Source organism: Hippoglossus stenolepis, chromosome 1 (assembly GCF_022539355.2).
Source record: "Hippoglossus stenolepis isolate QCI-W04-F060 chromosome 1, HSTE1.2, whole genome shotgun sequence".
NCBI lineage: Eukaryota > Metazoa > Chordata > Actinopteri > Pleuronectiformes > Pleuronectidae > Hippoglossus > Hippoglossus stenolepis.
Window position 1 is genome coordinate 19,597,525 of NC_061483.1, and position 10,103 is coordinate 19,607,627.

General features: G+C 40.6%; 2 protein-coding genes across 2 annotated transcripts in view; both read left to right on the top strand.

The window, feature by feature from the left end:
• Positions 1 to 3,150, top strand: part of LOC118105022 — a 34,189-nt gene extending 31,039 nt beyond the window's left edge. Inside the window, 5 exon segments of the mRNA XM_047339580.1 lie at positions 126 to 219; positions 395 to 461; positions 1,299 to 1,372; positions 1,480 to 1,703; positions 1,706 to 3,150. Coding sequence (XP_047195536.1) covers positions 126 to 219; positions 395 to 461; positions 1,299 to 1,372; positions 1,480 to 1,703; positions 1,706 to 2,262 — 1,016 coding nt within the window. The 3' untranslated portion in view covers positions 2,263 to 3,150.
• Positions 3,151 to 4,426: 1,276 nt separating this feature from the next.
• On the top strand, positions 4,427 to 9,007 carry LOC118105066 (interferon regulatory factor 2). Its single transcript, XM_035152458.2, has 7 exons — positions 4,427 to 4,605; positions 4,840 to 4,939; positions 7,073 to 7,252; positions 7,331 to 7,489; positions 7,570 to 7,622; positions 7,713 to 7,803; positions 8,716 to 9,007. The coding sequence occupies exons 1-7, from the start codon at positions 4,516 to 4,518 to the stop codon at positions 8,832 to 8,834; spliced, it is 792 nt and encodes a 263-aa protein (XP_035008349.1). The 5' UTR covers positions 4,427 to 4,515; the 3' UTR covers positions 8,835 to 9,007.
• Positions 9,008 to 10,103: the final 1,096 nt, after the last annotated feature.

Consider the following 10,103-nt stretch of genomic DNA (forward strand, 5'->3'; position numbering starts at 1 on the left):
ATTGTGTGACACATAACACAAGCCTGGTACCAGGTTTAAAGGCATGTCCCTCTCTCTATTTAAATCTCTGTATTAGATTTCATCTGTACAAACTGTAAACCTCCTTCATACTTGTTACTTCCCAGCTGCCTCCCATTATGCCCTGCTCTTGGGTCTCATCCTCGGCCTCAGTATTGCTGCAGTCCTCATCGCCACTGCTGCATTTTACTGTTTTGTAAAGTAAGTTGTGTAGATAAAAGATTTACTTCTTTGTTTCTCTGTCAGCACCTTGAATCTCTTTTAACATGAAATTGCCTTGCCTCTGTTCATGAGTTAGGTAAAAATGTTTTTCTTTTAAATTCTGTAACTCCCTTTTTCATGTGTGTCACCTTGTTTTTGTCATGTTTGATTTTAGGGTGAGGAGGACATGGGACAATTGTCCAAATCCCAAACTTCCTATTTTACGTCCATATGCTGAAGAGGTGAGACACCCAGTAATCACCCACAAATCACCAACTTGCAGATCCAATTGTTGCATATATTTATTATCTCCACCAAGGAGGTAATGTTTTTTCACTGTCTGTTTGTATGAATTTAAGCAAGATTACACAAAACCAACTGAGCGGATTACCAGGAAACAGCCATTCAATTTTGCTGTTGATCAGGGGCCACATCCAGGAATTCTTTTTCACTTTCTTTAACATTTTCACAGTTTTCCCAGATAATAATCAATGGGAACAAAATCGAGCACATTTAAAGGAACTAATATGATGAGTGTGTATAATTTGGTGCAGCTTGATTGAATTTTAAGGGGACTGTTGGGCCTTGGCAGAGGAATGCCCTCTACTGAGTGCTATTCTAGTTTTTAATAAAGTACACTTAAACATCAAAGTTATAGTCATTACAATTTTCATAAGCTTATACTACTTATCGTCTGCATTTTTTCCCAGCAATAGACATTCACTCTATCAAGATTTAAAAAATACTTACTGGCATTTCCATTCTTAAGGGGCAGATAAGTGGCATTTAGGGACAACTGTACTGCCATGTGCTGCATGTAATTCCATTGGTGAAATATTCTGTATTTTTTTTAGATTAAAACTCAAGTTACCATGGCAACCACAGGTGTCTCAAAATAATTTTGTACTGAGCGACTTTAATTCTGTCCAGCAGCAACTGGAAGAAATCAATTGAAAAAAAAAAAGTTCTGCACTGATCAATGGTTCACGTCTATTGGATAATAATATTTCCAAACTGAGCCTTTAACGGAAAATTGTCACATTTGTAGCCTTAATCTTGTTCATCATTTTTGTTTGCAGCTCTTGAAGCCCCAGGCACCCATCACCTCCTCTGTCAGTGTTGAGCCTCTTATTCCAGATGACAGCAAATCCTGGTGAGTATGGTTGCATTGGTGCATCAACCGTATAACACATTTCCCTCTATGGGATGTCTATGGGAGTATTTTGGCATTTTATTTTAAACCTGTTTCTCGGTTATCAGGTCAAAGGGATCACTGACAGACTCTTGCAGCGGGAACTTACAGCAAAGCAGTGGAATCGGCAGCGGCTCCTCTTGTCTCAGTTATGCTAACACAGAAGAGCATGACATTATGGCCAGTCGTCTCGATGCCCTCAGTAAAGCGTTACCCGGTATCAGCCCAGTATCACCTCTTACCTCCAATCTGCTCAATAAATCCAACCAAGCCGGTGGTTTATTCTCCGCTCCTGCACTCCCTGTGGAGTGAAAGCTGTGGAGGTGAATTCTGGATCATCAGACTTCGACAATAAAAGCTATTCAATTCTCATTCCCAACCTGCCGCATCAGGACGGCTCTGAAGTCCAGACACAGGCTGAGATGGTTTGTGACTCTGCGTACCATCCTGTTGAGGGTAACATGGTGACCTGCCCTGATCAAGGGGCACCAGCTTGTCCGCTTCTTAATTTATCTTTGTCAGGTTCACCTCTAATGGCTACAGAAATGTCGTATCAGCAGTGCAATGCAGATTCAGGGCGATTATCATATGAAGAGGACTCCAGTTTGTTCTCAATCTCTAGTGACACCGACACAACCGCCTCCTGTGATCCTGCGCCCAGAGTTGAGGCTGGGTATGAGAGCGTTGACGAGGGGGCTAGTAGGACGACTGAGCCAAATCAAGAAAGGAAGGTGGCCACTATAAGTGATGACAATACCAGCTACGTGCCTGCTGGCTCACAAAGCTGTCCTCAAGTGGATGATGCCTACCAGCCATTTCAAACTCTAGTGGGGCAGCCTGTGAGAGAGTAACATCGAGACAAATTTCCAGTGGAATCATTCACCAACATCTCACTAGCGATTCCAGGTTTCCTTGACTCTTCTCTCTGAGCTTCAGAGACCTTTTCTCTCTTTGCTCTCTGCTGACCTGCCTATGGCAGTTTTCACAGTTTTATCAGAGTGTGTTGCACTGAATTTTGATGCTTTCCTGTTTTTCCATTAATTTATATGATTAATATATGTAATGTCTGCTTCTTTACTGTTGAGGAATTTGGTTACTGTCAATACAATGCCAAGATTTGTTTCCTCATTTTGTATTCCGAGAATAGAGTCAAAATGTAGTGAATACACGTTAGCCCACATGATTGCATAAATGCTTGCGTAAATGAATTGGTTAAATTGCACAAAATTGTTTTTTAGTAACAAGAGAATTCTCTTTTAGAACATAAACGCAGTGTGTTGATCCTTGTTAGTTCTGTGCAAAAAACTGTTCATCGGGAGAAACTACACAAGCTTGAAAAGATTGGTAAACGGGCAGCTTACATTACTGTCAGTCACTCCTGTAACTGGATTTGATGAAAAAAACGACTTGACTTTATTTGGGACATTACCACTTTATTACTTCACATCCTAAATTGATTTAGTTCTAGTTCTTGACATTTCCACTTTATTCTCGAAATGCATCCTGTCATGTTTCTTCTTATGCCTGACCCTACTCTTCCGTAATGATGAGATAACGTTTGTGCTTTAAAGAACAAGTAGTTTGTGAATGCTTTGCTACTTTGGACATTTTGTTAGATGACATGGTTTGTTTTGATGTAAAACATCTGTAAAGTTTGTACATGAAAACATTATCTGTCCGAGAACATGCAGTACTTTTGAGAGGAAAGCTTTTTTTAAATGTTTGAACAAAAAGGGCCACAGGAATTAATGTATCTGTAACTCGCATGTGATAGTTAACTAAGGCTCTTTTTAAGTTCAAGTTTTGTGCCTTGGCCATGAATCTGGATAAAAAAAAAAGAAGTTGATTCAAGAGACCAGAAGTGACTAACGCCTGTGTCTGAAACAAGCCTTGACAAACAGTTGTCATGCTTCGATGGCAACTTCCTCATTGCTCTTCTGTGGAACTGCTGAGACGCTTCCATAGAAACACACACAAGCGTCACACAGCATTCTATGCTTATAACCACAGTGAGGAAGAAACCTCTTTCATAATAATACAACGTGTGAATCAGTGGTAAATGTTACTATTATGGTATATTTTTTGTTCAAATAAAAGTTGTTAACACTGTGGCCTGTGGATCATGGCTTTTGGTTATTGCTTCTGATTTTTTTATTTTGTAAAACAAAACAAGCTTTTTCAATTGACATCAGTTCATCTTAGACACATCTGAAATTAACATTAAAGTTACTGGCACAAACATTGCTGGACCCAGTAAGTAAAGGATTTTGAGACCTGTTATTGTGTCTCACAGTAAGAACAAAAATGCCCAGTCATATTTAAAATCCACTTACTGATTCATTAGTACATTGGGATATGAAAACAAAAGTAAAAAGTAACTCAGCATCCTCCTGGTGGCCATATTTATAAATACACACCATTGCTGAAAAACAACATGATCACTGACATTAAAGGTGAAGTGTGTAGAATTTAGTGACATCTAGTGGTGAGGTTGCATGTCGCAGCTGAATACCCCTCACCTCACCCTCCCTTTTCAAACATTAAGGAGAAGCTGTGGTAGCCTTCAGTTGTCATAAGAACTCGCTCCAGATGTAAATATCCAGATGTAAATATTAAGTATTTAAATATAAAAGGCCCATTTTAGGGTAAAGAAAACAACAATTGGTACAATTTAGATGAAACACACATATTATTTTATATTCAACTTCTGCCAATAGATCTCTTTCACCTAAATCTTACACACTGGACCTTTAATTAAACTGGACCTGTATTTAAACCAAATACAGATATATTGTACATTTGATTTACCGCATGTTTTATTTTGAAGAACTGTGAAAAAGTGCTCATAGTTTTATGCACTTTTACACTCACATGAGAACAAGATACAGTATTTACTGTATTTCCTGTAATTGGAGAGGCCACTTAAGCAGTGAAGAAGGTTTTTGATTGGAAGAATCCAGGGGAGGAGCAATGGTGTCCCAGAGTAACCTCTGATTTAATCTGAGCTCCATTGAAATTTTCTGTCACTGCTGAAAGTCTTGTGAAGCTGGTGACGCGTCTGCACTGAACAGCTCCTCTTGCACACCTGACGCTCGGACCGCAGCATGCAGCAACCAGGCCGGCTGAGGCTGAGGCCGTGGCTGGAGGAGCAGATTCATTCTGGGAGGTATCCAGGGGTCAGCTGGCTGGACCAGGTAGAGTGCTGCATCTCACCTTCAAAGCCCCACACACCCACACACACACACACCCACACACACCCACACACACACACACACACACACACACCCACACACACACACACACACACACACACAGCTGCAGATCCACATACTGTACACCTGAAAGCAAAAAAATGTTGTGGGACATTGGTCAGAAAACACATCTGGCAACAATAAAACCTGATCATTTTTTTACTCTTTATTCTACAGTCAGCACAAATCTTCCAAGTCCCATGGACACATGCTGCTCGCCATGGCTGGAGTATTGACCGAGATGCTACTCTCTTCAGGAGTTGGGCCATGCACACTGGTAGGAGCCCAACAACTTCACTTTCATCACACTGTTTTTCTTAAATGTATTTTTTGTCTTGACTCCTCTCCTTCAATCCAAAGTATTTTAGCTCATACGCTGGAGTTTTACTGAATGATTTCATTTCTTGAATTTAAATAATTTTTGATAGGAAATTTCAGACCTTGTTACTCCCTATCAGATATTTTTCCAGTACAGAGCAAACATGGTTGTTTTGTTTAGTCCACGTCTTTCTAGATCTACCACATTCCTGGCATCATCCTACTTTGCAGCCAAATGATGAGAATCCAAAGCAATCAATGATAACATCAGTGTTTGTGTGTCAATTCAACACAGAATTAGCCTCAGATCAATTCAACTGACAGGGCTGATGAAACCCTGTTTAATTTCCCCTTGTTTTAGTGTGAGCAACACACTGATCGAAATATGTAAAACTCATATTTAATTACAAATAATCCGTGCTAATCCTTTCAGTTCATTCAACTGGCATCTTGTCATGATGTTCAGGACACTTTAAAAAGTAATCTGTGTCAGATTACCTGTTTACAGAAACCAGAGAAAAAACACTGACAACTTTCTTTGGATTTTGCTCATTTGTGGATTACTTTGTGTACAGAATCCACTTTAATAATTTAACAATTCATTTCATATAATAAATCTAATGTGAAGTGCTTTTGTTTGATCATCTCATCACTAGATGTTTTTGCTTAATGGGTTCTGAGCATAGATGCCATACACACACACACACACACACACACACACACACACACACACACACACACACACACACACACACACACACACACACACACACACACACACACACACACACACACACACACACACACACACACACACACACAGACGCCTGTCTTGGGAAAGTCATGGTTTGTGACTCTAGCAGCATCACATCACATGGGAAAGCTCCACTTTACTTGCTGTGAATGTGCAGGAGGATCATGTTGCAGGCAAAGTTCAACTGCTCAATAATAATGATATAATCAGCAACATAAATAATAAAGTAATACAAATAATAATAATAATACACAGAACATATAAGGATCAACAATATAGTTTTTCAGAGTGGAAAATAGCTGCTGTGTAAAGTTTAAAATAGTTGATATTACCTCTGCTCCTTGTTTGTGTTCTGTAAATGATCCAGTGGATCCTTTAAAGCTCCAGTGACTGTCTGAAGGTCCAAATCACACAGAGGTGCTAAATGCGAGAAATAACTCAGCAGTAGATGAAGTCACTTGACTGTTCAGTCGATGATAGGTGGTCTGTCGGGCCTGTTTTTATTAAGATATCAGCTCATGTACCTGATGCTTATTTTATTTAGCTGTTTAATCAGTCGACAGATTAATTGTCACTAATTACAACTATGTCACAGACAATATATATATATATATATATTATAACAATATATAGTTATAAATGATTCACACTGATTTTATCTGTTAACAAATAACAAACCTAGAATTGCACAAACCTCTGCCAAGGCCCAGCAGTCCCCTTATGAAGCCACATTTAAATTCACTAGATCTGCATATGACCTCATAAACAACCCATCAGTCCCCTAAACAAGTCCGATTTTTCATCATGATCCATGAATTATTCTCTGAGAAATCTTGAATAAAAGATTAAGTTTAATGAATGGGTAATTATTTGATTTAACAAAAGGCAGAGGCACACAGGAAAGTCTTCAGGATTGATTTAAAAGAACCAAGAGTTGCAGCTGACCTGCAGTTCTCTGGGAGCTTGTTCCAAAAATGTGTGGAGCATAACAACTGAATGCTGCTTCTCCATGTTTAGTTTAAAATGTAAGGGGTTCTTCCTTCACCCTTTGCACAGTTGGTAATCCATCCAGTATCCTGCTAAATAACAGAGAAACAAACAAACAAAAATGAAGCTCTGCGAGACTCATGCAACTAACCAATACTTGTTGGAACACACACACCTAACCTTAAAAATGTCTTCACCTTAAAATGTAATGAATCATGTATAGGGACCTGATTAATCCCCATAAAAAGAATGTGTAAATAGATTTAGGTCCCCACAACATTAGTAGTACCTGGACTACACACACACGCACAGTATTGGACCAGTCTTTGTCCCCATGCTTGTTCGCTTTAGGACGCTACCATCCAGGCGAAGACAAACCAGATCCCAAGACATGGAAGGCAAATTTTCGCTGTGCGTTGAACTCTCTGCCTGACATCTGTGAGCTGCGGGAGCACAGCAGGAAGAGAGGCAGCAATGCCTACAGAGTCTACAGGATGCTGCCCAGCACACAGGCACACCGACGCAGGAGAGGTAGGACATGCACGTAAAACATCTGCATCACTTCAAGTTTGTCTCAGAAACCTCACGGGCTGACCTGTTCACCTGCAGGGCTGCGGTCCAGCAGGCACAGAGAGAGGCAGGCCAGTTCAGGTGATGGTACAAACACCGTGCACAGTTGGCAACCCACAACAATAAGACTCAACTCAGACCTAACACAGAGGGTTGAGACCCCTGCAGAGGACATATCCAGCAGCTCTCAAGCTCAAGGTGAGGTTTGTTGTTGAGGATGTTGATTCTACGAGATGTTGCCTCATAAAGATGATGGTTATTATTATGTTGATGTGCAGGGACGTGGGAGGCCGAACCAGAGGAGCAGGAACAGACTGAGGCTGTGTTTAAGGTATCAGACATTTAACCTACTGACTGACAGCAGCAAGTTTTATTCTTCTGAACTAACATTGTGCAGTTCATCCTGTTGTGTCTGCTATAGCTGATGGACCATTTGAGCAACGCTGACCTCTGGAACCAAAGTGGGGAACAGAGAAAATGGAGAACACACACACTGTGGGACCACTGGCACTGTAGGGGACTATATACATATACACACATATCAACGTATACTGTGCATATACTATTTACATATATTCATGGATGTATACATATATACATATACAGATTGAGTACTGGATTATTGGCACTGCTGAATTTCAAGTACGAAATTTAGAATAACTAAAGCAATAGATGCAAATGAACCAATATCGTATATAACCAGAACATTTTAATATAATGATGGAGCGAGGTTACTGAACAAAAAAAAAGAACCTTGCATAACAGTGACAATATACAAACACAAAATGTACTCAGACACAACTATCAGCACCTCTGCATGGTTCCTGTAGCCATTTAGAAGCTTCCTTAATCTGTCTGCTGGTACTTTGTGCTACGTTGCATGGCCTTCAAGCTCTCAGTCAGCAGGAGTCCCATTATTGGCAGATTTGAGCTCTTTCCAACGGTTTTCAATAGGATTAAGTCAGGACTCGTTGTAGGTCAGTTTCAAACCCTAACCCTAACCCTCTTCAGACATTATTTGGTGCTGCAGTGTGTGAGCTTTGTGTCAATATCCTGCTGAAAGACACAAGTCCTTCCCCCTTTAAGCCTGCACATTTCTCACCACGCAACACATAACGTCCATTCCACATTTGCATTCTTTTTGTACTATTATGCAAGTTAGGTATTTTGTTTATACAAAATATATTCCTCTGCATTTATCTCTTCAGATATTCTGAGTGATGTAAATTTAATAAATGTAGCAAATGCTTAAGAAAAAAATGTGGAATTGTGGGAGTATTAGTGTGGGATATACCATGAAAAATAAATTTTATAAATAACAGAAGTGCAAGGTACATGTTTAAGCGTGTGTGTGTGTGATCACATGAAGCAAAGTAGTAAATCTTTGCTGCATTGGTGTGAATTTGCTGTTTTCTGCTCTGCAGGTGCTGGTGATGATAACTCGTACTCTCTGCACCAGGAGAACCACACTGATCTGTTTGGTCCAAATTACCTGAAGGAGCTCTCTGATTGGTCCACAAATCAGCAAAACCTGATGCTGTAGCTGTGGACCAGTGGTTCTCCTGTTGAATGTATAACATACGTGTGTTGTTTCTAACCTTCAGCTGTTTCCTCCTCCTGTCTATCTGCTGTTGTGCATATGATACCTTAAGCATGACACCATTAAATGGTGTGCCTTTGGGCATTCAATAAATTTGGTTCTCAGAAAACTATGAAGACAAAGGACCCCCTGGAATGTTTACACCATGTGGTTCAGGTCACATGTATGTGTTAAGTTTGGGGAGATGTGTGTGTGTGTGTGTGTGTTGGTGCCAGGTTAGAGAATGTAGTTAATTGCATTCAAAGGAAGACTGTGAAGAGCATAACATAACTAACCTTAACTTTCAAATAACTTATTACCAAATATCACAACAACACAAATCAAACTTATAAACATGACATGAATAGAATTGAACAGTCTTTGCTTAGCCTAGTATAATTATTAAGCCCAGTTGTGTTACCCGTCCATGAAAAAGGTTGATGTGCTGTTTGAAGTCCAGTGAAGTCGTCTTGCTGGTTTGTGGCTCCTGTTGTTGTGGTTCTGCTGTGCGATGCAGCTCTTGTGCTGAAGTTCTTAGGCAGGCTCTCGCGTCGCTACCTTTTGGAAGGTTTCAGCAGTCTGATAGGGAGGAAGTTTCCCTTGCTGGGTGAGCTGGAGAGCTACACCTCTCCTCCAGGAGGGTTGAGTGGAAAGAGTTGAGTCGAAAGAGCGAGAAGAGAGAGGTTACTGGGCTTATATTGGCCTGGTTACCTCATGGGTCATTGGGCCCAGAGTGACCAATAGTGGTTGAAAGCTGTGTCCAGGGGCAGTTTTAACACCTAGGTGTGAAGTTGAAGCACCCTGGGAGACTGAGTTCGGGAGGCTCTCCTTTGTCTCCAGAACAAAGAAACTTGGGGTCAGGCTTTGGCTAAACATGTAGTCCGAACTATAGTTCACAAATACTAGGTACCAACACTGCTGAGCTGACCACTGACAGAAACAGAAACAGGAGAGGCGACGAGCGGACAGATATTTTGCTTCATCAGTCAGTCGGTCATCGTCTCTGCTGAGCACGCTGAGATGAGGATCCAGTTCCAAGCCAAGCTTTTACTGAGTGTCATCATCTTCACTGGGGTTCACAATGGTTCAGTGGCTCTCACTCACTGAAGTGACACCAAGCTCACACCACAGCTCCCAGAGTAAACAGATATCATTTCATTTCAGAGCAGGACCTGTCTTTGCTCTTCTCTGCCTGAGTTTGTTAAGATAGCAGGCAGTAGAATAAAGTACATG